This window comes from Micropterus salmoides, unplaced genomic scaffold (genome assembly GCF_014851395.1).
Source record: "Micropterus salmoides isolate LMB-PRFRI ecotype aquatic unplaced genomic scaffold, ASM1485139v1 Ms_hic_scaffold_13, whole genome shotgun sequence".
In the NCBI taxonomy this organism is placed as follows: Eukaryota; Metazoa; Chordata; class Actinopteri; order Centrarchiformes; family Centrarchidae; genus Micropterus; species Micropterus salmoides.
Window position 1 is genome coordinate 5,931,069 of NW_024040374.1, and position 25,371 is coordinate 5,956,439.

A 25,371-nucleotide genomic window follows, 5' to 3' on the forward strand; every position below is an offset into this window, starting at 1 on the left:
AGCTCGAATCATTTCAAATTGGTTTCTTGAACATGACAATGAGTTCACTGTACTAAAATTGTCCCCACAGTCACCAGATCTCAACCCAATAGAGCATCTTTGGGATGTGGTGGAACGGGAGGTTCGTGCCCTGGATTTGCATCCCACAAATCTCCATCAACTGCAAGATGCTATCCTATCAATATGGGCCAACATTTCTAAAGAATGCTTTCAGCACCTTGTTGAATCAATGCCCCGTAGAATTAAGGCACTTCGGAAGGCGAAAGGGGGTCAAACACAGTATTAGTATGGTGTTCCTAATAATCCTTTAGGTGAGTGTATGTCCAAACCTCTTTTCCTCCCAAATAACATCAAAGTAATTGAGTCAGTTGAGTCTTCTGCTGTCCCTCTCTTCTCAGTTGTCTCCTGTTTTACCTACTTTAAGTTCTTTCTCTATCATATACACACACACTTGTGTGTATGCATGTGAGACATGGCATTACTCACATGCTGAATGTTATTTCTTACTACTATAATGTTTCTGTTATTACGAGGGGTGGGAGTCTCTAGGAACCTGTTGATTCAATTACGATTCAGAGAGCTGCTTTGCATCTTGATGCAAACCGTTGAGTGTTACCATTCTAATCATTAGTTGCGAAAGTTTAGTTGTTGCACTCATTTACTTCTATCAACATTACGTTATCAATTAACAGTTAAAAATTCACTTTTTGACATATGTGAAGGGATTCAGATTTATCCAAGTCTGCATCTCGATGTATCTAAGCATACATTTCCTCTTCACCCCTTATTTCATTTATTATTGTTATTAATAGATAAAGATAAAGATAAAATCTCTAACCTTGAGGGTGCTGCCTGCTGTGGTCCATCTGCAGAAGGGCTTTCTGGTGGTGTCATGAGCTCAGAGGCTGTGCTGGCTACTCCACCCTTCCTTTGGGCTTGGCGTTTTACCCAATTCTCTGTATTTTCTCCATCTCATGCGTTCTAATTCTGTCCCTTCTCTAGATCTACGTCTCATCTCTGGCAATAAGCCTCTATTTTGAGCCATTCTTTTGAAGATGCAAGTAATTAATCAACACATTTCTCCTAATTGCTTACAGCTATTTAAATATTGTTTGTGAAATATATATATATATACATATATACATACACACATATACATATGCATAAATACATCTAAATAAATACATATAAATGTATTACCATTAAAAAGGTAACAGGATTGACGATTTAGGCCTCAACAAGCCATTGCTAGCCATGTGATGAAGCTAATGAGATCTCAAGATTAGCACTGATGACAGTGATTGTGTAGTTTTTAACAATAATCTTGAAATTAAACATTTAATTGTTTTACTATGTAAATTCAGGGTAACAGGGTTGACGTTTCAAGCTTTTCCCCCTCTGACAAAAATTTAAAAACATGATAAAAAGTGAATAATTGAAGGTCACACATGCCTCCCCTCAGGCTATGTTTAAGAGGGAGAAAATGTCACCTCCTGTGAGACATGTGATCTGTGGGACAGTCCTATATAAAACCAGGGGGGTTTCCATTAAAGTAACAGGGTTGATGGAAAATGCAGACACACAATTAAAATGTTCTTTTAAAATAAATTAGCAATATGCCAGTCTTGAAATATATATTTTAAAAAGATAAATGTATTTTTCACTATTTCTAACACATTTTTTTGTACTTTAATGGCTATTAGAAGTTGAACAACTATGCCGTGGGACAGGTCAAAATTTATATTTCAAAAGTTCTACATGTTTTTTAATGCTTGATAATGGCATTATATTAGTGATTTGCCTCTTATATTAAGAAAAACTAACTCATATAATGAAACCTTTAAATTATAAATGTTTAACTTGAACACAGTCCATATTACATGCAAATATATCAGAGGGACACAGATGTCACCCATTTTGTAGAATGACCCATATGTCTGCAACAGTAGTTTTGCATAACTAAAACTCTTGTAAAGCAATTCATTAGATGATGTAAGATAAAATCATTTTCGAAAATACATTACAGACACACAAACTCTACCTGCAAGGTGGGTGGCCAAATTAATTAGTCAAACAACAGAAAAGTAAAGTGCAACCATTTTGATAAATTTATCATTTACGTAATAAGTAAATTTATACTGTTTTCAGCCTCACAAATGTGAGTATTTGTGTGTTTTCTTACGCTGGTTCCCCTTTATTATTTGCTGATTTTATACGCCCCATCATTAATCAATTTGTATTTGAATCTACATTTACTGAAGGATAGCCCCTTGAAATGCAGCATTTCAATTAATCAAAGAAACGATTGGTAGATTGACCGAATATGAAAACAATTATCGTTGCAGCTCCACTAGGTACCCTAATCATAAGTGAGGAGGATGTATGGCTTTGATATAAATGCTCTGACCTGGTTCAAAAAAGGCACACTGGGTGATTTTCTGTCATAGACAAATCATCTTTGCATCCACAGCTGCAGATATACATGTCACATACAGTTCACAGTAATGAGCTGTTTGCATATTATATACTAAATCAGAAAGCATATTTCGATGCAAAATACATTTATTGATAGAACCAAAATGGATCTCTCCTAAAGTTACTTGATGGTGTGTCCAAGATGATTTTTGTCGTTTTTGTCATGTAGCGCCATCTAATGGTCTTGATGCAGTATGACATACGGTGCGATTTTATGAATGAATGTAAAGCTTCAGTTGAATTCACTGATATTAAGATGTAAAATATTGCCTTTCAAAAAGATCGGAGAGAAGCCTTTCAAGCTAAAGTTACCTTAATCATCTCTTTCCTGCTACTATTTTGTCCCAAAATAAAAACCCTAGTGCACTCACAGTGAATTGTACGTCACTGTTGCTCCCACGGTTTGTATTAAGTCTTAAATTTTGGAAAATGCTTAACTGTTGTTTTCAAGATTAGGACTGTGGCTTGAATTTGACTACAGTATACTCCTTCAAAGATGCTTGGATGCTTTGATTTTCAACATAATCTCAATCACTCATGTAAACCAAATATCCTTTAATATTTTAAATGAAATAATCTTATATTTGTTTTTTGGCTCCCTGAGTGTTCACTCGTCATTCATAGCTTGATCAGCCCCCTGTTTTTCCCTGAAATTGGCAACATTAAATACTCATGATCAAAATGTACAATATGGACAGCTATTTTTTTTTGTTTTTCTTTTACATAAATGGCAAGATACTTGTATTTGAGTATTTCCATATAATGCAACCTAACGCTACTTCTAAGAAGCAAATATTTACTTTTTCATACACTTCCTGTTTAGTGAAAAACATGCATCTCTATGTATTATTATTTATCATGCTACCTAAAATATTTAAAAACCCTCTTAGATTCATTGTCACAAAGCTGAACATGGTCGTTTTTCTGAGCTCATGGAAAATTTACTTTTTCTAACATAAGAATATGATGCATTATTAAAATACCCGACAGTATATATAAAATGCATCATACACATTAATGCAACCAAAAACATCAAATATGGTAGTAGAACACTGCGGGGTCCCACACACATTGACTATTTTTACTTTCCACATTTTGCTGATAATACTTATTTAAACCTTTACTTAATAAGGTTCAGAATGCGAGACTTTTACTTGTAGTAGAGTATTTTCATAGTGTGGTATTGACTCTTTTCCTTGTGCCTCTAGGGCCTCCAATTCTTCATCAACCACTGGAAAAAAAACAACATGTGCTACTCCGGTTTCTTTGCTCATGCCTTTACAAGAGGTCCATTTTCATAGTTTGTCAGGAGACAAGCAACAGCATACAGCTGATTAATGTTGTCAAAAAGCTGAGGTGGAATCTCTGTGTCAAAGAACTTGTGTTCCTTCACACGAAGTATGAGGCGCTCCACATGCACCGTGAGGCGTGCATTTGCTTGGGTCGCCCTGACCTCACGAGCAGACATCTGGGATCTATGAGAGAGAAATGGCTGCCTATAGATTTTACAAGGCACAAAGACATTAACGAGAAAACCTCGGTCAGCCATGACAGCCATGCCGGGTCTTAAAAGGGAAAGAATTCCACAGTCTTCCATGATCTGTTTGTCACTGATAGATCCGGTGTACAGTGGAGAAATAAATGTCACCGCCCCATGAGGAGCAACTCCGAGCAGCCCTTTGAGAGTGTAGTGGGACTTGCATGCAGAGAACGCTTCACTTTGGACAAGAGGTGATGATGGTTGGCACCTCAGCTCCATGAAGTCCAGGATGACTCTAGTGTCTCCATAATCCTTGAACTCTTCTGGCAAATGTTCCTTTATTCTCTCCTCTGGTATCCAGATCCTCACTGACCCGAGCACAGTGTACAGAAAGTCGCTCCATGTTGTAATAGTCCGAACGACTGTGGACTGGCGGACTCCGTACCGGTCAGCAAGGTCATGCCATTTTAAGCCCAGCGCAAGATAGTTGAGAAACATGAACATCTCATCTATGGGCTGCAGGGGAGGAGTCTGTTCAAAACAAATTAAAAGTTACATTATGTTTCTCTCAACTTCCAACTTCCCTGATCTTTGTGAGGCTGTATTATATGGTTCATGGAAATAATAATAATAATACAAATATTATAATGAGTACTTACAGCAGGGGAACTTGGCTCTGTGAAGGTGCCACTCTGTGCTTGTGTCACACTGACCATAGAGGGCAGCAAGGGCTCTATTAAAGCCCAGAATCGCATGAGTAGGTCATAGGATGCAAACCTGAATAAAAACATTCCAGATGTTAGTTCTTCAACCTTTTATCAGTGTCTACTGTGAACTTACATGGAAGCATTTCAAATACAATTACATTAGCTTTCATCAAACTAACAAACACACTACCGTATGGTGCCACTGCTAAAGTACTACACAACAATCAGGAGTAATTGTTTGACAATAAGCCAGTAGAAGGATTCTGAGCTCTAGTTTCAGTATTTAGCCATTAAACCTTAATTGGGACATGTGAATATGTCTATAAGCTTTATTGTGTCGGAAAAATGATTTATGCAGCCAAGTTGTTGACATTATAAATGTAGAAACATGGCGAACAAAATGGTTGATGGTAAGACACTTGTGATAAATGCTGCAAATCTTGCTAACATGGCATTTGTAATATGGTATTAGGTTATAATAGTTAGTTAGTTATCTAAATTTCACCAGCAAGTCCTCCATTATTGGAATCTAATCTATAAACATAATGTCTCCCCTCGTAATAAACCAATTTGGAATATTAGATGTATACTGATAACGAAGATATCTTTTTATTTTAAAGAATTGATGGAGCAAGGGATATGTTATATTAAACTACTAATGCATGACAGAGGCAGAATACTGAACAACGATGAGTTTAACCTTAAATACAAAGTAAAAATGTACTAGTAGAGAATATTGTGCTGTGATCGTAGGATCACAAAGCCCTTATTCAAATGATGATAAGATTTAACATTGACTCAAATGAATGTGATACAGAAATAGAAACGAGTGAACATCCGATGTTCTCTTGCACTGTATCTAAATTATTTTGGGATGATTTTTTACTATTGGATATTACATAGTAATTTGACCATTCCAGTTTTGACTTATGTTTGAGTAATGTTAGATTAGGTGTTACAATGGAGGAGAGAATGTTGCAATTTTATACAACAACCTGATAATTCTCAAAAAAAATATTATTTACACAAATGGAAATTCTTAAAAAACACACATTACAGTGTTTTTTGTAAGAGCTGTCTCTTTAGATTCAATGAAAGCAGTTCAATCTAAGAAGGCCATATTAATTTATACACTCATGTCAGATTTGTTATTTAATTGGATCCCAACCAGAGGTTTTGTTTTTATGCCGTTTGTTTTTCTTTTCCATTTATGTCTTTAAGTTATTTGTTTGTTAATTTCTGTAAAATATTCACCTGCTGTTCATGAAGTTTACATCAACACGCCGAACTCGGGAAGAACTAAACTAATGGGACCATCCGAGGAGCACGTGAATGCAGAACGACCACCTGTAGGTTATTGTGAGCCTGCTGGACGTCTTACCTTGTGAAAAACCGTATGTCCTTGTCTGAGCCAGCAAAACGATGGAGACCAAACCGCTGATTTAAAGTCTGCTCCTCTATTCGTTTCCTCAGCTGGAGGATCTCCTCTCTGAGAGACATGTTTTCATCGAGAGCTAAGTCGACAACTGCGGGGTCCGGAGCCGAAGCATAGTCGTGGTCCAGGAGAGGTGGATGGGATCGTTTCCTCTCCCATACCATCGGTTCTGTACCTGGATGGGTGTAATTGTTCCACTCAAACAACTCTGGAACAGCTCCCCTCTTTAACATGCGCCTCCCTGTGTTAAAGACCGGCACACGAAAGTCCTCCTTTTTAAAATGCCGGCTACAAACTCGAGTATGGGGACTAACCACTCGAGTATGGGGACTAACCTCCCTCCGGATAGCAGCAAACCATTTTAGCCTGGTTTCCGTATCAGAGGGAAATGTGTGAAAACTAAGTACTTTGCTGTACTTACTAGAGGCTTTACAAAAAGGCACACAGCAATGCTCAGCTTTACTATTACTGATGCGCTGAAATCCAAACTGTTGCTGAAACATTACTGCTTGATAAAAATCATAGCCTCGGTATCAGAAAGGAAGTGGTTTACCCACAGACTGTAAAAACCTGCAGATTTCAGCGGAAGTACCCCAGTGACGGTCCAATCCCAGGCATGAGGATCAGCGAGAGTTTGAGCGAGACAGAAAAGTCCAGCTGCAGCCCGCAGACAACAGGGGGCCGGAAGTTGAACTTGAACAAATATGGCTCGTCCCAGAAGACACCGCACACATCCTACTACTACCGTGGACCTCACGGTTACTTAGATGGACGGAGAATTTGCTAATCAAGAATAAGGGTTGGGGTCTATGTAGTACGGTTTATCCAGAGTGTATCTGAAAGGAGTGCAACATGGGGCTCTTTTTGTCATTAGGTGCTTCTCACTTCTCTTATTGCATCCACGTTTTCCTCATGCAAGAAAAGAAGGAACGAGGAAATGTGTTGTTAGAGAAATGAGACGTCCATTCCTCAGACGTATCAGGTGAAGCAAGTGATAGCAAATGGATCAGCTGATCGCAGCCTCAACTACCAGTCCGTTTTAACAGCTGAGTTTGTGTCTGCACACATGTGCAATGCGCTGATGTGTATTGCTGATATTAAGGCTCACAGTTAAGTATTGAGCAGCATGTTTTCTGTCTGCAGCTGTAACAAACACCTGCACATGAAGAACAAAATAGAGCCCAGTGCTGCATCACCTGCTGTATTCCATCCAGGCTGCTTAGAACACTGCATATATATATATATATATATATATTATAAATATATATATATATATAATTATAAATATATATATATATATATATAATTATAAATATATATATATATAATTATAAATATATATATATATAATTATAAATATATATATATATATATATATATATATATATATATATATATATATATATATATATATATATATATATATATATATAATTATAAATATATATATATATAGCATGTAATATCTAGCATACAGTATCAGCTTATATAATCAGTGTAAACAGGCTATTGCCAAATTACAAAAATACCAATGATGCTTCACTTTAACATTAATAACTGTATTTTGCCTGGAAACATGAACATCCAGTATAGTACAGACCATATATTGAGATGCTACACAAGAAAGGACTTGCTTGTCTGTTGCTGAATCATAATGACAGACCTTGCCTCCTATTGTGCAGGCTCTGTGGGGCCATAAGAACAAATACTGCTTATATTACTAAGTGGCTGGATAGCACAACCTTTAAATGCTTATCCAACCAATGTTAAAGTCAAGGGCAACTGGACTTGGTTGAAGATACTGGATACTGCCAGTTCATCTCTTCCCAGGAACCTCAACAAACGTAACCTATTGGCCTCAGGTGAAGATACCAACGATGGTCATTCAGTCTTGGCCAGAGGTAGTCCTAACGACTGTAACGACTGTTGTTACAGCAACCAGGAACACTAACGGACCAGCAGTATCGATGACCCTGGCAAACGACCCCACTGAGGTTAAACAGCTGAGTTTCCCTGCCAGTCAGTCAGAACTGAAGAAGTCCTTTGGATGAGGGACGAAACGTCTTCCAGTACCTTCAACCAAGTGCAGTTGCCCTTGACTTTAACCTTGGTTGGATAACTATGACCTGGATGACTGAGAATCTTCATAGACATTTTAAATGCTTAAATGTTTCAGTGCTTAAAGAGTAAACTGAATGTGAACCAACTGACCAACTTAACTATGTAACTTGCTAAGAACAAAATGTTTAGCAGTAATAAAATAAAACAATCTAAATGATGAGATCAGACTGGTTCCCCTTCTTCTTCTCTTAACACACTGGTTATGGACCACAAAACATTTCTGGCTTCTAGGTGTCCTTCAGTGGTTTAAGAGCTAGAAAAGTTTTATGCAACATGGTTACATTTCATAAAGATCAAGCTTAACAGTGTCTTTGCACTAAGTCTGGCTTGGTGAGGGCACAATTTTGATACTCAATAGTTTTAATAGTTAGTTTTTTAAAGTAAGGTTTTACTGGCTTCAGCCTCTCAAATATGAGTATTTGTAGTCCTGTTTCATTTATGTAATGTACCACCATCTACTGGTCTTCATACAGTATGACACATGGTGTGATTTTGTAAATGACAGTAAAACTTCAGTTGAAATCAGTGTAAAATACTTCAGGAATTTAAATTTCTGACAGTGAAACTAATGTGGCACTGAATGTTGGTGGCTTGTTTGTATAAACTGTGACTAAATAATTTTGTTGGCACGCCTGTAGCAAAAGACCACAAAGCCTTGAATGTTTACAGTGAACAGATTCTGTGTTGAGATGATTAGAGGTGGTTTGAAAACATGCTCCACATCACCTTTTTTAGGTTTCTTACATGTTTGCGTTGTCAAGTGTCTGCTAAGAGTGCACTTAAAAATCAAAGTGATTTTAACATATCAAAAAACATGCACTCCATTCCCTCCATAGCTGGTGGCCAGTGGCTGGGGGTAAAAACAGCTAAAGTACTAGGTCAGGTAGTTTTATTAAAGAGGACAGGGGCTGCTGCAAAGTGATTGACTGCCTCAGATGTCCAGCAGAAATATCTTCCACACCGAGAGCATGTCATCATGTTACATCCTCCGTCCTTCTACAACAACAAAATACAACGTGTGTCAGCAGTTCAGAAAAGTCAGAAAAACAATGGGTGTGCAACATTTTGTTACATTTTGTTGTAATAAAAATGTGTCTGTAAACACACCATAGTCTGTGCTCATGAGTTCATGTGTATGTTTGCAACAGATGAATAAATAAATACCTGTATTCTGCAGAAGCAATGAGGGCAGTTCTTGGTATTGATGGCTATCCACTGTTCACTTAGATGCTCCAGCACAGTGCCCTGGAATTTCTTACGGCCGTATCTGCTCTCCAGGAGGCGCTTCCTTTGCTTGCTGCCACTGGCATAGTCCTCCCACAGAGCTTCTAACCCATCTGAGACACACACAGCAACACAGAGCACTGCATCAGATCAAGACACATCGGTATCCACACAAACCAATCAGGAACAGGACCGTAATTAAAGATTGACCAAAGGTTGCTACTATCAGCCTGTTATCTACAATATTATCAAAATATCGACCACTCATGTCGACTCAGGTTCCTCTCTGACAAATAATTTAATGCCTGGGATAAAAGGATAATTAGAGGCCTGGTATGTTATTTATTAATGTTATAGTTCACTGATTCTATAACTTATACTTTTCTTCCTATGTTTTCATTTTACAAAAACATAACAGCACAATTCTTGTGAATAGTATATAAAATATCGAAAACTATTACTTTATTTGACTTTGTATCTAAAAAGTAGCATTAATCATCCAGAAATGCTGATACATGTATGCTACAAAGGAGTAAGACATGATGATGAGACCTAATATCAGGCCACACGGCATCTTCTGCTTCCTCCCTTTAAGCACTGAGAAATATAGAGATTTGCTTTTCTTTTAAACAAAACAAGGTTCATTTTAGGTGTAAAATATTCACATGACAAAAAATGACCACCACAGCCATGTAATAGCCATGGGTGACTTATACTGTAACAATAATACATACAATAATGTATATTTTTTATTCTAAATACACACAAAAACACACACATATGCTTGTGTACCTTGTGACTGTGGCAGATTTATTTCGGCTTGCTGTGAGTCTTCTTCTGTTGGTTTGTTTGAGTTCATCTTTTTATGACAGTCATTTGCTCCATGGTAGGTCTGTCTGCAGGTAACACAGAAGGCAAAGCTGCACACAGAGCACATGGCTGCAGTGCTGGACTTCTCCTGAATGACGGGCGAACCACAGGAACGCCGAGGACAGTAGGTCACATCTAAGAGGAGGGGAGAACAGCACAAATTTTAAGCTATATTCCTATCTCTGGACATTCTAATCTATTAAGGCTTTAAATACAGCCCCAGTTTAACAAGAATATAAGGGAAACAAACCAGCCATGCAGTCCAATGTCTTCTGTAGCAGGAGACGATCATAGCGGCTGAACAGCTCCTCTCCTACCAAACTCTTCACCTACCGAACAGGTGAAAATAGAGAAGCAGAGAAGGCAGAAAGAGAGTGTGTTAGGGAAGTCACTTAATAATGTAAGTGATTTATTCTGTTTTGGTGTATATACACATAAAAGTGGCAAGAAATTGGACATCGGGAAAGACAAAAATGCCTGAAATTTAGAAAAAGTATTGCCATTACATACAGAGATAACTGATTAAGTTTATTTTGACACTGCAAAACATCCTACTCAGTATCATGGCCACATCTCCAGTGGTGGAAATTACTGTTAGTACAATTTAGAGGTACTTGTTCTATACTCCATTTTATGCTACTTTATATTTTTACTTGTCATTGATTTTCAAATTGCAGTATTGCTACTTTTACTTGATTTTCAGCACAGCTCTAAACTTTGTCCTGCTTCCCAAAGCCTCAAAACATGAAAAAGACCTCCGGAAGGACGCTGTAGTGTAGAACAGATGGATGGGTCAGGACTGTACCTGTGCAGGTGTAGGGGTTGCATTGCAGTCTGCCTGAGGACAGGTGACACCCTGGACGTCCCCCTCTTTTATCTGGAGCTTACAGAACTGGGCGAGACAGGTCTGGCAGAAGATGTGGCCACACTCAGGCAATTGCACACATTCTGAACCGAGCCGGCCGATAAAACACACACCACAGTCAAACACTGTGGTGGCAAACACTTTCCGATGCTGGGCTGCATCGTAGATCAAGAGCTGGGACAGGAGAATTTGTGACGGAGTTAGGGAGAGACCAGAGAGGGTGTGGTCTTCATTTTGGGGGGATTCTCTTGGGTGGATTGGCAGAGAAGCAGCTCCTTGTCCACTTTGATCTAGTGGGACTTGGCTGTGGTGGGATGTTGAATTATTTTGGTCAGTCTTGCAGGAGTCTAATGCCACAGCTCCCTGAGAGTCTGTGCTGGTCCAGTCTGAGGTTGGATTTTGGCCATCAGTTAGAATCACTATCGGATGCTCATCTTCCAAGGATGGTTCAGAGAGGTCTGGTTTACAAGGATCTGACACATTACAACTTTGTTTATCTGAGGGTCCTGACTCTGGAGTGTATTGATTATTCTTTGGTTCTCTGAGTGCGGCATTTAATGTGTCCTGGCTATAGTATTGGGTGCTGTCTTCATCAGAGGGGAGCTCCAGGATAGTAGTGATTTCTAGGAACCTGAGGGCATCTTCTTTAAGAAACTGTACCCAGGAGAAGAGCACCACAGCGCCCCCAGTGGCCTGGTAGAGATCAGTTAGCTGGGCCGCCAGTGCAGAGAGCTGCGGGAGGAGAGGGCAAATAGACTGATGTAATCTGAACTAACCCTCTGCAATCTGCATTCATCTCTCTCTGTCTTTGTGACACACACTGGCAGGTTGTAAATGTGACCAATAACATTTGAGTTGACATTGCCTCTACTGATTACCTGCGTGTGTGTCAGCCAGCTGCAGGTGAGGCTGAAGGAGGGAGGAGAGGAGGATGGGTAGTCCTCAGGGAGTTCAAAGATCAGAAGCAGAGGTGGAAGGTATGATATCTCATACTGTCTCAGTGTCTCACCTTAGGACAAAAAATCACAATAGGACAACATGATCAAAGCAAATAAACAAGACCTGTGAAGCGAAGAAACAATCCTGGTTTCACACAACAGACCCAGGCAGACCCTGAACTTATCCATTCAGTCTTTTCCGTTAATGTTTTACTTTTTGGGCATATGTTAGAAAACTCTTGTTTTTAAACATGTCTTGAAATTATATTCATATTACATATACATTTGTTCCAAAATGATTTTGTTAACAGGAAAAACAATGCACAGACATATTTGTTCAGTCACAGCTCTTCAACATGCTGTTCAAACCTACCTTCTTCTATTCGTGTCAATAACATGTTTCTCTAGTCAACAAACTTCCTTGTGTTCCTTCCGTTGTGTGCTGAGATTTATTAACGTAGACATGAATTTTTGAGTAGGTTTATGTGATCTGTATGTTGTTGTTCTGGCTGTAAAAACAAATCTGAGACAATACAATCTGGTCTAATCTAATTTAGACGGCTTTATTTACCCTGTTTAAGAACCACAGTGAAGTCTGCAGGCAGCTCAACAGATACTCGGATCTCTCCGGCAGACTTCAACTCATCCCGGACAAACTCCTCCGAACCAAAGATACTATGTAGGGCGAGAAGTTCGTCTTCCTGCTCCTCCTTGTCGGCATTCATACCTCCAGCACCGAAAACAAACTAACTTCACGTCCTCCTCGCACTGTTTGTAAAATTTGTTTCTTCGAAAAAACGTTGAAGTAGTTGGTACAAAATGTTAATCCTCGCTGTTCAGGAAGTCTGTAAGCCAACCTGCTCCCGGCGTATTGCCCGTCCCTCTGTTGACTCAACTTTATGATGCAAGGTACAGAATACAGCAGCAACCTTAAAAACACAGTGCTGCTGTATTATGCAAAACAGGACATTAATCATTCACCATGTGACATTTAAACACACCTTTATTTGCACAAGTAACCAATTTATTGTTGTTGTTATGCCTATCTTGGCGATAACTTACATCCAAACAAAAATAACACATTATGTTTGTGCATTTAATAAATGTTTCAGTTATTTAAAAAAGTAGCCTACAAAACATAGCTTATGAGCGCTAAATGAACATTGGTACTGTCGCCTATTTAAGTAGAATTTTGAGGCACTTGTACTTTAAGTATTTCCTCTTCACATTACTTTATACTTATTACACTACACTTCAGGGGGAAATATTGTACTTTTTACACAACTACATTTATTTAACTAAATTTATCATTTTACTTTTCTGATTAAGATTTTACAAAATTTTTAAAAATTGCTTTTTGTCATACATGAGGCAGATCTGGGGCGAGTTCAATCTCAAAACGTTTTGCACCGGTTTGCAAAATTTTCGGATTGAATGACATGTTTCCTTGCAACATTGCGCAACGTCCTGCAACGTGCTTCGAGGTATGTTTTCTCCCGTTTGGTGGGCGTGTCTCAGGTGTTACCCAATCAGCTGCGACAGGTTTGTAAACACAAAAGGCAGGAAAATTCAGTGCGCTTGCGTACACAGCAGGGTGTTCAAAAAAACGTTCTGCTACGTTTTGTCTGCGCTGAACTCGCTCCTGGTTCCTCTGGCTCCATCATGAAAGAAAAAAAACAACAAATCAAAGGCAGGAGGAATATCTAATGCAGCATCAATCACTGGCCTGCACAGGCTAGGCAGCACCCCGCGCTTGGCTCTCAGATTGGGTCTTATAAGTCATGCAACGCTGACACACGGACAGAGTTTTGACCTGGTATAAATATAAAATATTCTGTACCATTAAAATAACACTTAAATGCCTACACAACTGTGCATGTCGCCGTTTACTTTGCAACGACTCGCAGTCTGTTTTCCGCCGCCACACTCCCGTGTTACATACAGTAACAGTCCCGGCTCGTTATTGGTGCATGTAAAAAATCTGGTCTGATTCTTCGTCTGCATTACTTTATTCTTCCACTAAAACAGAGTAGTGTGAACGGGGCCTGAGACAGTAAACTCATTTGAAAACGTACAAAACTTAACTGGCACCAACTAAGGCAGCGCCGCATCACCTTCCTGCTAATTCATTAACGTCTGTCACATCAGGGGACAGCACTGCCAAAAAATGCCTAAAGACTTAAAGACCCATCATCAGACTGCAGACATGAGGAAGGGACTTGACATGGGGGATCCAGGGAACCCCAAATTGCTCTCGATGGGTGTGCCATTGGTGTGTGAATGTGCATGAAGGAGTTCAGTGAGCAGTTAGCACCATCCTGCTCATCAGTGTTTGAATGCGTGTGAATGTGATTTAATGTAAAACACTTTGAGTGGTCAGAAAGACTAGGAGCAATACAAATACCACCATCTAAAACTACCATTTACATGGAACCTGCAGGGGAGGTTAACCACTATTCCTGTGGGTTCCTTATCCACCCTGACACACCCTGAATGGGGTCATTATTGTATACAATCCAAAGGACACTGGGTCTGGCCTTGTTGTTTAATGTTAATGAGGGCACACATACACAAAGGAAATCTTATCTTTAGGCGTACTTTTAGCAGGTAAAAGGCCAGATGTTGGTTTCATAATTTGACTGGTGTGACTTTGTTGTCTGTAGGAAGACATGTTTATTCAGAAGATTCCCTGACACAAGGAAATCACAGAAACAATAAATTCTTTCTTTCTTTTTTACTGTTACTTCTATGCTTCCATAGATGATTAAACTGTGATCAGACTGTCTTGCAAACAGATCAGAGAGAAGCCTGTCTTGCTGTTGTTACTGTATTAAGCCGCTGTGTGTTCAGATGACCTGTCAGCCCATCTCCTTACTGTCCTGCTGTGCAGTCCAGAAAACCCTTCCCAGTGCGGTGAGGTCACTATTGGTCTCAGGTGTTGTACAAAGTCTTGTACAAAGTTGTTTTCAAGATAAGGAATGTGCTTGAATTTGAATACAGTATACTTTACTAAAAATGCTTTGATGCTATGATTTTTAACATAATCTGGTGTTCATCAAAACCATTCATGTAAATAACCCTTTAAAATTTTAAATTAAAGGATCTTTTTTTTCATATTTGCTTGTTGTCTCCTGGAGTTCAAGATGTTTTATATGTCCAAAGAACTTCCATAAAAAAAGCCCAGGCTTCTAATTGAGACCTGTGTTTATTTATCAAAACATGTAGTCCCACCAGGCCAGTAAAGGGAACAGGTGACTAATTGGTACTACGCTTTAATTGAAGTTTTAAGGTACATTTGAGGAAGTTGAAAGGATTTAAAACTCCCCCTGCAGCTGCAAGGTTTGTTGCCTAAATAATTAGTCAATCAACAGAAGACTAAACTGCAACAATTTTAATACTCAATTTATTGTTTAAGTCATTTATAAGTAAGTTCTTCACCCTCTCAAATGTGAGTATTTGTTTTTTCATAGTCTTTTTATTATTTGATGATTTTTTTTAGACCACATCATTAATGAATAAATCAAAGAAATGATTGGTAGATAGAGCAAAAATGTAAAAATGTAAAAAAAATCATCATTGCTACCCCACTAAGTAACCTAAATGAGGGGAAAGTAAAAGGCACACTGGTGATTTTCTTTCATAGACTAATCATCTTTGCATCCACAGCTGCAGATATGCATGTCACATACACTGAATGATAGTGTAGCATCATCTACTGGTCATGATACAGAAAGACACATGGTGTAATTTTGTGAATGACTGTAAAGCTTCAGTTGAAATTGATATTAACATGTAAAATACATCTAGAATTTAAATTTTTGATGTATTTTTGATGTTTTTGGTTTGTGTATGAACTGTGACTGAAATACTTTGTTGGCCCATCTTTAGCAAAAGAGCATTAAAACACCGAATGTTTATAGTGAACAGATTCTGTGTTGAGATGATTAGAGATGGTTTAAAAATATGCTCCACATCATCTTGCATGTTTGCATTATCTGCGTAGTCCAGTGTAAAAGAAATTTGAATATAGAATAAACAATGCAAATTCCATTCCCTCCATGACTGGCGGTCAGTGGCTGGTGGTAAAAGTAGCTAAGGCACTAGGCTGGGTAGTATTGGATGCGAGAGCAGTGACGGTTCTTAAAATGATAGTCTCCACCACATGTTGGCAGTATGGTGAGGCAGACCCAGCAGAACCACTGTCGACACTGAGAGCACATCACCCTGTTACATCCTGTTTCCTTCTACAACACAAAACACAATGTGTGTTAGTGGTTAGTCAACATTCTGTTATTTTTTGTTGTAATAAAAATGCGGTAACAGGATAGTCTGTGCTGAGTTCATGTGTATGTGTGCATCAGGTGAATAAATAAATACCTGTATTCTGCAGAAGCAGTGAGGGCAGTTCTTGCTATTAGACGCTAGCCAATCTTCACTCAGAAGCTCCACCACAGTGCCCTGCAATATCCTGCGGCCGTATCTGCTCTCCAGACGATGCTGCCTGTACTTACTGCTACTGGCATAGTCATCCCACAGAGCTCTTATTCCCTCTGAGACACACACAGCAACAAAAAGCATTTCATTAGATACACATCGACTCACAAACTAATCATTCAATCCAGGAATGGAACCGTAATTAAAGACTGACCAAAGGTTGCTCCTATTACCCTGTTATCTACAGCATTATCAAAATATCAACCAGTCATGTCATCTGCTGCCACTAAGACACAGGTTCCTCTCTGACGACTGTCCCAGAAAAATAATTTAATCCCAGGAATAAAATTATAATCTTCTGTTATTTTAATAATTAACTGATTCTATAACCATCCATCCATCGTCAACCGCATATCCTGCGTACAGGGTCGCTGAAGCCAATCCCAGCTGCCATCGGGCGAAAATCAGGGTACACCCTGGACAGGTCGCTAATCCATCGCATGGCCACACATAGACAAACAACCACTCACGCTCACACTCACACCTAAGGAAAATTTAGGGTCACCAATTAACCTAGTCTGCATGTTTTTCGACGGGGGGAGGAAGCTGGAGCATCCAGAGAGAACCCATGCAGACGTGGGGAGAACATGCAAACTCCACATAGAAAGGCCTGCGCCGCCCCTTTTCTATATTGATAGAACAAAATGATAAGCTTAATTTTTGTAAATAGGCCAACAGCTAAAGACTATTGATATTATTTCTTAATGTGCCAATTCTTTTCTCTATTAATCAATTATTTGTTTGGTCTACATCTCTCAAAAAAAATAGAATGTCATGGAAAAGTTCCTTTCTTTTCTGTAATTTAATTCAAAAAGTGAAACTTTTATATGTTCTAGATTCATCACACATGAGGTGAAATATTACAAGCGTTTTTAAATCTAGATCGTTACGCCTTACAGCTCATGGAAATCAAAAATCTAGTATCTCAAAATATTATGGAAATTTAGAATGTAGAATTTATAATAGAGAAATGTCGACCTGAGAAGGGCTCTAATCAGCTAATGAACTCAAAACATCTGCAAAGGTTTCCTGAACCTTTAATTTCTCAGTCTAGTTCAGTGAAGTTCGAATTAACTTTTTCTCGATATTCAAATTATTATTTTTTTTGAGATGCAACTGTATTAAATGTTAGTAAACAGTGAAAAATGGCCAATGCAAAGTCCGACATGACATCTTCAAATTTTTGTTTTGTACAACCAACGGTCCAAAACCCAAACATATTAAAGAGGTTATATTACCACTCTCACCACTTCAGTCTATGTAGTTATACAGCTGAACCAAAGTCCTGGACTGAGTTCAGCGCAGACAAAACGTAGCAAAATGTTTTTTTCAACGGAAACGGTGGTTCCCTGACCCCCTGTTGTTTACGCAAGTGCAATGCATTTCCCTGCCTTTTTAACGCCGTTGTGTTTACCAACTTTTTGCAGATGATTGGGTAACACCTGTGACACGCCCACCAAACAGAAGAAAAGATATCTCGAAGCCTGTTGCGCAACATTGCAAAGAAACATGTTGTTCAATCTGAAAACATTGCAAACTGGTGCAAAACATTTTGAGGTTGAACTCGCCCCTGTTTACTTGCTTCTCATGACCCGCCCTATTCTGCTTCTGATTGGCTAGTAGTTCTTGGCGTTGCACATGTGCAACTCCCAACAAAGATCTTGTAGAGGTGCGATGCATCACTCTATAGCTAAAATGGAGCGTTCAACACACAGGGTGAAAAGAGGAGCTGCAGCAATGTGCAGTATGACAAAAATATGGTGTTTTTTGAAAATTATTATGAACCTAAAAATGAGCATAATATGACTACTTTATATTTTAGTTTAAAAAATACATGGAAAAGCAGCAAATCCTCACAAATGAAAGTTGAGGAATTACTTAAAAATGATCAAAACAGATGTTGATTAACGTTCTGTTGATTGACTAATCAATTTTTTAAATTCTAAATAAACCCACACACACACACACACACACACACACACACACACACACACACGTAGGCTTGTGTACCTTGTGACTGTGGCAGGTTTGCTCCGGCTTGCTGTGACTTTTCTTCTATTGGTTTGTTTGTGTTCATCTTTTTCTGACAGTCATTTGCTCCATGGTAGGTCTGTCTACAGGTAACACAGAAGGCAAATTTGCACACAGAGCACATGGCTGCAGTGCTGGAATTCTCCTGAATGACGGCCGAACCACAGGAACGCCGAGGACAGTAGGTTACATCTAAGAGGAGGGGAGAAAAGCACAAATCTCTCTTCAGACTCTTACATCAACCCAATGTTAAATTTGTTTTGATATTAATAAGAAGGTGCTAAAAACCAGGGCGTCACTTTGTGCTGAAAAGTGGTGGGGACATTTAAGGGCTCAGATTAGGGGTGCAGTGATACACTTGCTCGCGAAGCGTGAACAAAACAAGAAGATATTAGAAAAAATATTCAGTACTGCGATATATGACATGGGAGGTCTGGGGGTCCTCCCCCAGAAGATTTTGAGCATTAAACACTTAATTTCCTGCCTTCTGGAGACATTTTCCGGACCAATTTATGGTTGAAATGTCTTTTATACATACATATTTAAAGGGAAACACAAATTTCAGGTGTAAGGTGACAATACAAAATATAATATATATAATGTATATAATGTAGTAATCAGCAACTTGTTTTTTTAGCTTACGCTGTGCATTACATCCAAAGCAACTTACAATTGCTGTAAATGTCAGAGGTCGCACACCTCTGGAGCAACTAGGAGTTAAGTGTCTTGCTCACAGACAGATTGGTGTCTCACAGTGGATTCAAACCTGTGTCTCTCACACCAAAGGCATGTGTCTTATCCACTGCACCATCACCACCCCTTAGTACACCCTTAGTACCACACATTAGTTTCTTAGATATTTACATTGCATTGCATGTTTCTTATTGTGCAAATAAATCTTTCTCAAAGCATTCTTATTTGTTAATTAACATTTATTGTTGCAAGAAATTTATCAGAACCATTTTAACAAATACTTTCAAAAAGTGATGGGGACAAAACCAGCCATTTTAAAAAGTGTCATTTACACTGGGGACATGTCCCCATGACACCTATGACTACAAACATTTTGTGTCTGTTTGTTCATATTTTTATTGGTCTTGTTTTTACGGCTGGCTTGAAAACTGCAGCAAAAAATCACATGCTTAATGCAAAAGAAAAAAAACCACATTTTAATACACTCTTAAGCAGTAATCAATGATTTTTTAAATTATTTTTAATTAACCATATTATATACACTATATTCTTTTCACTAGACATTCTAATCTATAAAGGCTTGAATACATCCTCAGTTTAACAAGAATATAAGGGAAACAAACCAGCCATGCAGTCCAGAGTCTTCTGCAGCAGGAGACGATCATAGCGGCTGAACAGCTCCTCTCCTACCAAACTCTTCACCTACCGAACAGGTGAAATAGAGAAGCAGAGAAGGCAGAAAGAGAGTGTGTTAGGGAAGTCACTTAATAATGTAAGTGATTTATTCTGTTTAGGTGTATATATCCACATAAAAGTAGCAAGAAATTGGACGTCAGGAATGACATATGAAGATACATACGCATTATGCAAATTTTGAAATATTATTGCCACTACATACTTTGTCCACTGGTGATTACTGATTACGTTTATTTTGACACTGCAAAACATTCCTAACAGTACACATCATGGCCGTATCTCCAGTGGTGGAAATTACTGTACTTTAGGACAATTTTGCTTTTGTTACTTGTTCTATACTCCATATTATGTTACTTCATATTTTTTATAATTCATATCATAAGGTACTTATTTCAGCACAGCTCTAAACTTTGTCCTGCTTCCCAAAGCCTCAAAACAGCTGTAGAGAGAACAGATGGATGGGTCAGGACTGTACCTGTGCAGGTGTAGGGGTTGCATTGCAGTCTGCCTGAGGACAGGTGACACCCTGGACGTCCCCCTCTTTTATCTGGAGCTTACAGAAATGGGCGAGACAGGTCTGGCAGAAGATGTGGCCACACTCAGGCAATTGCACACATTCTGAACCGAGCCGGCCGATAAAACACACACCACAGTCAAACACTGTGGTGGCAAACACTTTCCGATGCTGGGCTGCATCGTAGATCAAGAGCTGGGACAGGAGAATTTGTGACGGAGTTAGGGAGAGACCAGAGAGGGTGTGGTCTTCATTTTGGGGGGATTCTCTTGAGTGGATTGGCAGAGAAGCAGCTCCTTGTCCACTTTGATCTAGTGGGACTTGGCTGTGGTGGGAATTATTTTGGTCAGTCTTGCAGGAGTCTAATGCCACAGCTCCCTGAGAGTCTGTGCTGGTCCAGTCTGAGGTTGAAGGATTTTGGCCATCAGTTAGAATCACTATCGAATGCTCATCTTCCAAGGATGGTTCAGAGAGGTCTGGTTTACAAGGATCTGACACATTACAACTTTGGTTATCTGAGGGTCCTGACTCTGGAGTGTATTGATTATTCTTTGGTTCTCTGAGTGCGGCATTTAATGTGTCCTGGCTATAGTATTGGGTGCTGTCTTCATCAGAGGGGAGCTCCAGGATAGTAGTGATTTCTAGGAACCTGAGGGCATCTTCTTTAAGAAACTGTACCCAGGAGAAGAGCACCACAGCGCCCCCAGTGGCCTGGTAGAGATCAGTTAGCTGGGCCGCCAGTGCAGAGAGCTGCGGGAGGAGAGGGCAAATAGACTGATGTAATCTGAACTAACCCTCTGCAATCTGCATTCATCTCTCTCTTTGTGACACACACTGGCAGGTTGTAATAAAAAAAAAAAACCTATAACATTTGAGTTGACATTGCCTCTACTGATTACCTGCATGTGTGTCAGCCAGCTGCACGTGAGGCTGAAGGATGGAGGAGAGGAGGATGGGTAGTCCTCAGGGAGTTCAAAGATCAGAAGCAGAGGTGGAAGATATGATATCTCATACTGTCTCAGCGTCTCACCTTAGGAAACAAAAACACAATAGGACAACATGATCAAAGCAAATAAACAAGACCTGTGAAGCGAAGAAACAATCCTGGTTTCTTTGATTCTTTCTTTCACACAACAGGGAGCAGACCCTGAACTTATCCATTCAGTCTTTTCCTTTTTGGGCATATGTTAGAAAACACTTGTTTTTAAACAAGTATCTTGAAATTATGTCCATTATATTACAATACATAACATTTGTTTCAAAATGATTTTGTTAACAGTGTTTCATTCCCATGCAAAGCAAATTCACAGACATAGTTCGTACAGTCACAGCACTTCAACAAACCTATTCGTGTCAATAACATGTTTCTCTAGTCAACAAACTGCCTCGCTGACACCGTTGTGTGCCGAGATTTATGAATGTAGACATGACAATTTAAGTCGGTTTATGTGATGTTGCTGTATATTCGTATATTGTTCTGGCTATAAAAACAAATCTGCATCTGCGACAATAAAAAGATTTACCCCGTTTAAGAACCACAGTGAAGTCTGCAGGCAGCTCAACAGATACTCGGATCTCTCCGGCAGACTTCGACTCATCCCGGACAAACTCCTCCAAACCAAAGATACCATGTAGGGCGAGAAGTTCGTCTTCCTGCTCCTCCTTGTCCGCATTCATACCTCCCGCACCAAACACTGTACCAAAGTTCCCGTCCTCCTCGCACTGTTTGTGAAACTGCTTCCTCGAAAAAAGTTTGAATTAGTTGGTCGCCCTCAGTGTAAAATTTTAATCCTCGCTGTTCAGGAAGTCTGTATGCCAACCTGCTCTCGGTTTTCTGTCCCTCTGTTGACTCATTTTTATGATGCAGGCTACAGAATAACGCTACAGCAGCAACCTTTAAAAAAGCAGTGCTGCTGTTATTACTATGCGAAACAAGCCAATATTAACCATGTGACATTTAAACACACCTTTATTTGCTCAAATGCCCACTTTATTGATCCTTCACAGGAAATTAGACTTGTTACAGCAGCAACCACATTCAGATCTGGCACAACGGCAGACAGCGATCTATCTACAAGGCTAATCAAGTAAAAACTTTTTTAAAAAGTAAAACAAATAAGCTAAAATAATATTAAAACCCTATAATAATAATGATAATAATTCTAATAATACTAATAATAAAAGCTAAAAACTTTTTAAGGCAAGGCAAGTTTATTTGTATAGCACATTTCAACAACAAGGTAATTCAAAGTGCTTTACATAAAATATAAAAGCAACAGGGAAATATAAAAAAGTTTTAAAAGTTAAATAGAAAATAAAAACAGGCAGGTCTCCCACCTTTGCTTATTTTACTCCTTTGATTTCTCATCTCTCACTCTATTTAGTTACTTAGGGACTCTAACCCTAAGGGGACTCCAGCCCTTTAACACTTCGCTTACCCTTCTTTAGATACAGTCGTCACTGAAAATCCAGATTGTCCACACTATACAAACTCTGGTAAAAGCGGTTGGCAGTGTGCCTTGTCAACAAGTTAACAGCGAACGAAACAGGGATCTAATTCTTGTAATTCTACTCGGCTGTATTAACAGAGGATCAGCTGTGTGAGATGGTAGAATCAAAAGAGCACTCTAAGCTTTTTAAATAGTGTTAATATCTAAAAACAAAGAAAAAGAAAACAGGACAGTAAACATTAAAGTGCAGTGTAAGTTATCAATCTACTAGTTAAAGGCAGTGGTAAAAAGAAAAGTCTTAAATATTTAATTAAAAGCGGTGGTAAAAAAAAAAAAAGGTCTTCAGTCTTAATTTAAAAGAACTGACAGTTTCAGCAGACCTGCAGTTATCTGGGAGTTTGTTCCAGATATACTGAGTATAATAACTGAACGTTGCTTTCAACGCTGCTATTTTTGACTCTGGGGACAGAAAGCAGACCTGCCCCAGACGACCTGAGAGGTCTGGATGGTTCATAACGAAGCAGAAGATCAGAAATGTATTTTGGCCCTAAACCATTTAGTGCTTTATAAACTAACAGCAGGATTCTGAAATCAATTCTTTGACATACAGGAAGCCAAAGTAAAGACCTCAGAACTGGAGTGATGTGATCCACCTTTTTGGTCTTAGTGAGGACTCGAGCAGCAGCGCTCTGAATCAGCTGCAGCTGTCTGATGGATTTGGAGCACAGTAAGGACACTGTTACAGTAGTCGAGTCGACGGAAGATAAATGCATGGATAAGTTTTTCCAGGTATTTGCTGATACATAAGTCCTTTAATCTGTGATATATTCTTCAGGTGATAGTAGGCTGACCTTGTAATTGTCTTAATGTGGCTCCTCAAATTCAGGTCTGAGTCCATGATTACACCAAGATTTCTGGCTTGACTTCTGGTTCTTAACATTACAGATTGAAGCTGAGCACTGAATTTAAATCGTTCTTCCTTGGCTCCAAAAACAATAACTTCAGTTTTATCTTTGTTTAATTGACAATTAAAAATGATTTAAAAAGAAATCCAATGCCACAAAGGGTATTGCATTTCTAAAATAGGCGTATGTAACAATACAATAATAAAATACAAAGACAGTTATTTCATATTATGTTATGATATGTTGGTGATAGTGCAGTGGATAAGACACATGCCTGTGGTGTGAGAGACCCAGGATCAAATCCACTGTGAGACACCAATGTGTCCCTGAGCAAGACACTTCACGCTTAGCTGCTCCAGCAGCGTATTCTCTGATATATAGCAATTGTAAGTTGCTTTGGATAAAAGCATCAGCCAAATGACTATATGTATATGTTCATATTAAAGAACCTTAATAGCGACAGGCAGGATAAACTTGGTGTGATGCCAATAATGGAGCTTGCCTTTTTAATCAGTTTATTGAGTCTGTTCCTGTCAGATGTGTAAGCACCCACCCCCCATCACACCACTCCAAAGAAAAAGAGAACTGGCCACAACAGTGAAAGTACACAGAGCAGAGGTTGGAAGACTTATCTTAAAAATACAGCTGGCTTGATATCCAGCTGTATTCCTAGGTACTAGTAGGATACAAGCTCCAGAGCTGTTCCTTGAATGGAGACTGGATCTGGTTTGGGCCTCTTCCTCCTAAAATCAATGACAATTTCTTTGGTCTTTGAGATATTGAGCCTGAGGTGGTTATTATTATTACACCAGTCCACAAGTGTGCTCCTGTATTCACCCTCACATCCTCCCCTGGCGCAGCCCACAACAGCTAAACCATCTGAATATTTCTGAAGAAAACAGGTGTCAGAGCTGCATTTAAAGTTGGATGTATAAAGGCTAAACGGGAATGGGGACAGAACGGTTCCCTGTGGGACCCTTTTACTGAAACAGTCCTAGAAATGCAATTTTGGAGCCACATGTATTGAGGTCTAGCTGTTAAATATTCTGTCACCCAGGGAACTCCACCTGCATTCACCTGCTGGATTGTATTGAATGCACTCAAGAAGTCGAAAAACATCATTCTTACAGTTGCCTCAGAGATTTCAGGATGTGCGTAGACCCTCTGGAGCATGTAGATGAGGTCGTCATCTACACTGATGCTGGGCTGGTTTACCACTGGTACTATGCAGTTAGGTTAGATAGTCGAATCTGTTAAGAAACACATTCGGGTCATCAGCAAGGTCCCCCCCACACCCCCTCTGTTTGAGACCAGTGATTTTTCTCATTCCAAACCAGACCTGTTTCAGCCCATCCTGCTCCAGCGGCTGTTCCAGTTTATCTGTGTAGGTTTGCTTCCCCTCCTTGATTTTTACCTTCAACTCCCGCTGTGTTTCCTCTGCTATGGCCTTGTCACCCAACCTGAAAGCCTTCT

The 25,371-nt window shown here is 39.2% G+C and overlaps 3 protein-coding genes across 4 annotated transcripts; all 3 read right to left on the minus strand.

Annotated features, from left to right (window-relative positions):
* Nucleotides 1-2,544: 2,544 nt before the first annotated feature.
* LOC119900340 lies at nt 2,545-6,771 on the minus strand. 2 transcript variants are annotated; one of them, XM_038715196.1, is made up of 4 exons: nt 6,519-6,771; nt 6,044-6,338; nt 4,615-4,732; nt 2,545-4,486 (listed from the first exon to the last, which is right to left on the minus strand). In XM_038715196.1, exons 1-4 carry the CDS (start codon nt 6,598-6,600, stop codon nt 3,746-3,748), a joined length of 1,236 nt encoding a protein of 411 aa, XP_038571124.1. In that variant the 5' UTR covers nt 6,601-6,771; the 3' UTR covers nt 2,545-3,745. The 2 variants fall into 2 exon arrangements, with proteins under 2 accessions (XP_038571124.1, XP_038571123.1); XM_038715195.1 differs by having other exon boundaries at nt 6,044-6,391; nt 6,434-6,768.
* Nucleotides 6,772-8,885: 2,114 nt separating this feature from the next.
* On the minus strand, nt 8,886-13,013 carry LOC119900342 (E3 ubiquitin-protein ligase RNF14-like). The gene is made up of 7 exons (XM_038715198.1): nt 12,687-13,013; nt 12,056-12,186; nt 11,118-11,909; nt 10,563-10,641; nt 10,235-10,447; nt 9,383-9,555; nt 8,886-9,214 (listed from the first exon to the last, which is right to left on the minus strand). Exons 1-7 carry the CDS (start codon nt 12,838-12,840, stop codon nt 9,098-9,100), a joined length of 1,659 nt encoding a protein of 552 aa, XP_038571126.1. The 5' UTR covers nt 12,841-13,013; the 3' UTR covers nt 8,886-9,097.
* A 2,288-nt stretch (nt 13,014-15,301) lies between these two features.
* Nucleotides 15,302-22,464, minus strand: LOC119900341 (E3 ubiquitin-protein ligase RNF14-like). Its single transcript, XM_038715197.1, has 7 exons — nt 22,067-22,464; nt 21,443-21,573; nt 20,505-21,293; nt 19,957-20,035; nt 18,620-18,832; nt 16,493-16,665; nt 15,302-16,359 (listed from the first exon to the last, which is right to left on the minus strand). Exons 1-7 carry the CDS (start codon nt 22,218-22,220, stop codon nt 16,216-16,218), a joined length of 1,683 nt encoding a protein of 560 aa, XP_038571125.1. The 5' UTR covers nt 22,221-22,464; the 3' UTR covers nt 15,302-16,215.
* Nucleotides 22,465-25,371: the final 2,907 nt, after the last annotated feature.

Excerpts from the sequence above, each read along its gene's own strand:
- LOC119900340 (XM_038715195.1), bottom strand. The coding sequence starts at position 6,600 with ATGTTTCAGCAACAGTTTGGATTTCAGCGCATCAGTAATAGTAAAGCT. Across the intron at positions 6,392-6,433 it reads TTTGCTGCTATCCGGAGGGA|TTGTAGCCGGCATTTTAAAA; the intron begins GGTTAGTCCCCA and ends CCATACTCGAGT. Across the intron at positions 4,733-6,043 it reads GACATACGGTTTTTCACAAG|GTTTGCATCCTATGACCTAC; the intron begins GTAAGACGTCCA and ends GTTTTTATTCAG.
- LOC119900342 (XM_038715198.1), bottom strand. The coding sequence starts at position 12,840 with ATGAATGCCGACAAGGAGGAGCAGGAAGACGAACTTCTCGCCCTACAT. Across the intron at positions 10,642-11,117 it reads CAACCCCTACACCTGCACAG|GTGAAGAGTTTGGTAGGAGA; the intron begins GTACAGTCCTGA and ends CCTGTTCGGTAG. Across the intron at positions 9,556-10,234 it reads AAATCTGCCACAGTCACAAG|ATGGGTTAGAAGCTCTGTGG; the intron begins GTACACAAGCAT and ends TGTGTGTCTCAG.
- LOC119900341 (XM_038715197.1), bottom strand. The coding sequence starts at position 22,220 with ATGAATGCGGACAAGGAGGAGCAGGAAGACGAACTTCTCGCCCTACAT. Across the intron at positions 18,833-19,956 it reads GACTCTGGACTGCATGGCTG|ATGTAACCTACTGTCCTCGG; the intron begins GTTTGTTTCCCT and ends CCCTCCTCTTAG. Across the intron at positions 16,666-18,619 it reads AAACCTGCCACAGTCACAAG|AGGGAATAAGAGCTCTGTGG; the intron begins GTACACAAGCCT and ends TGTGTGTCTCAG.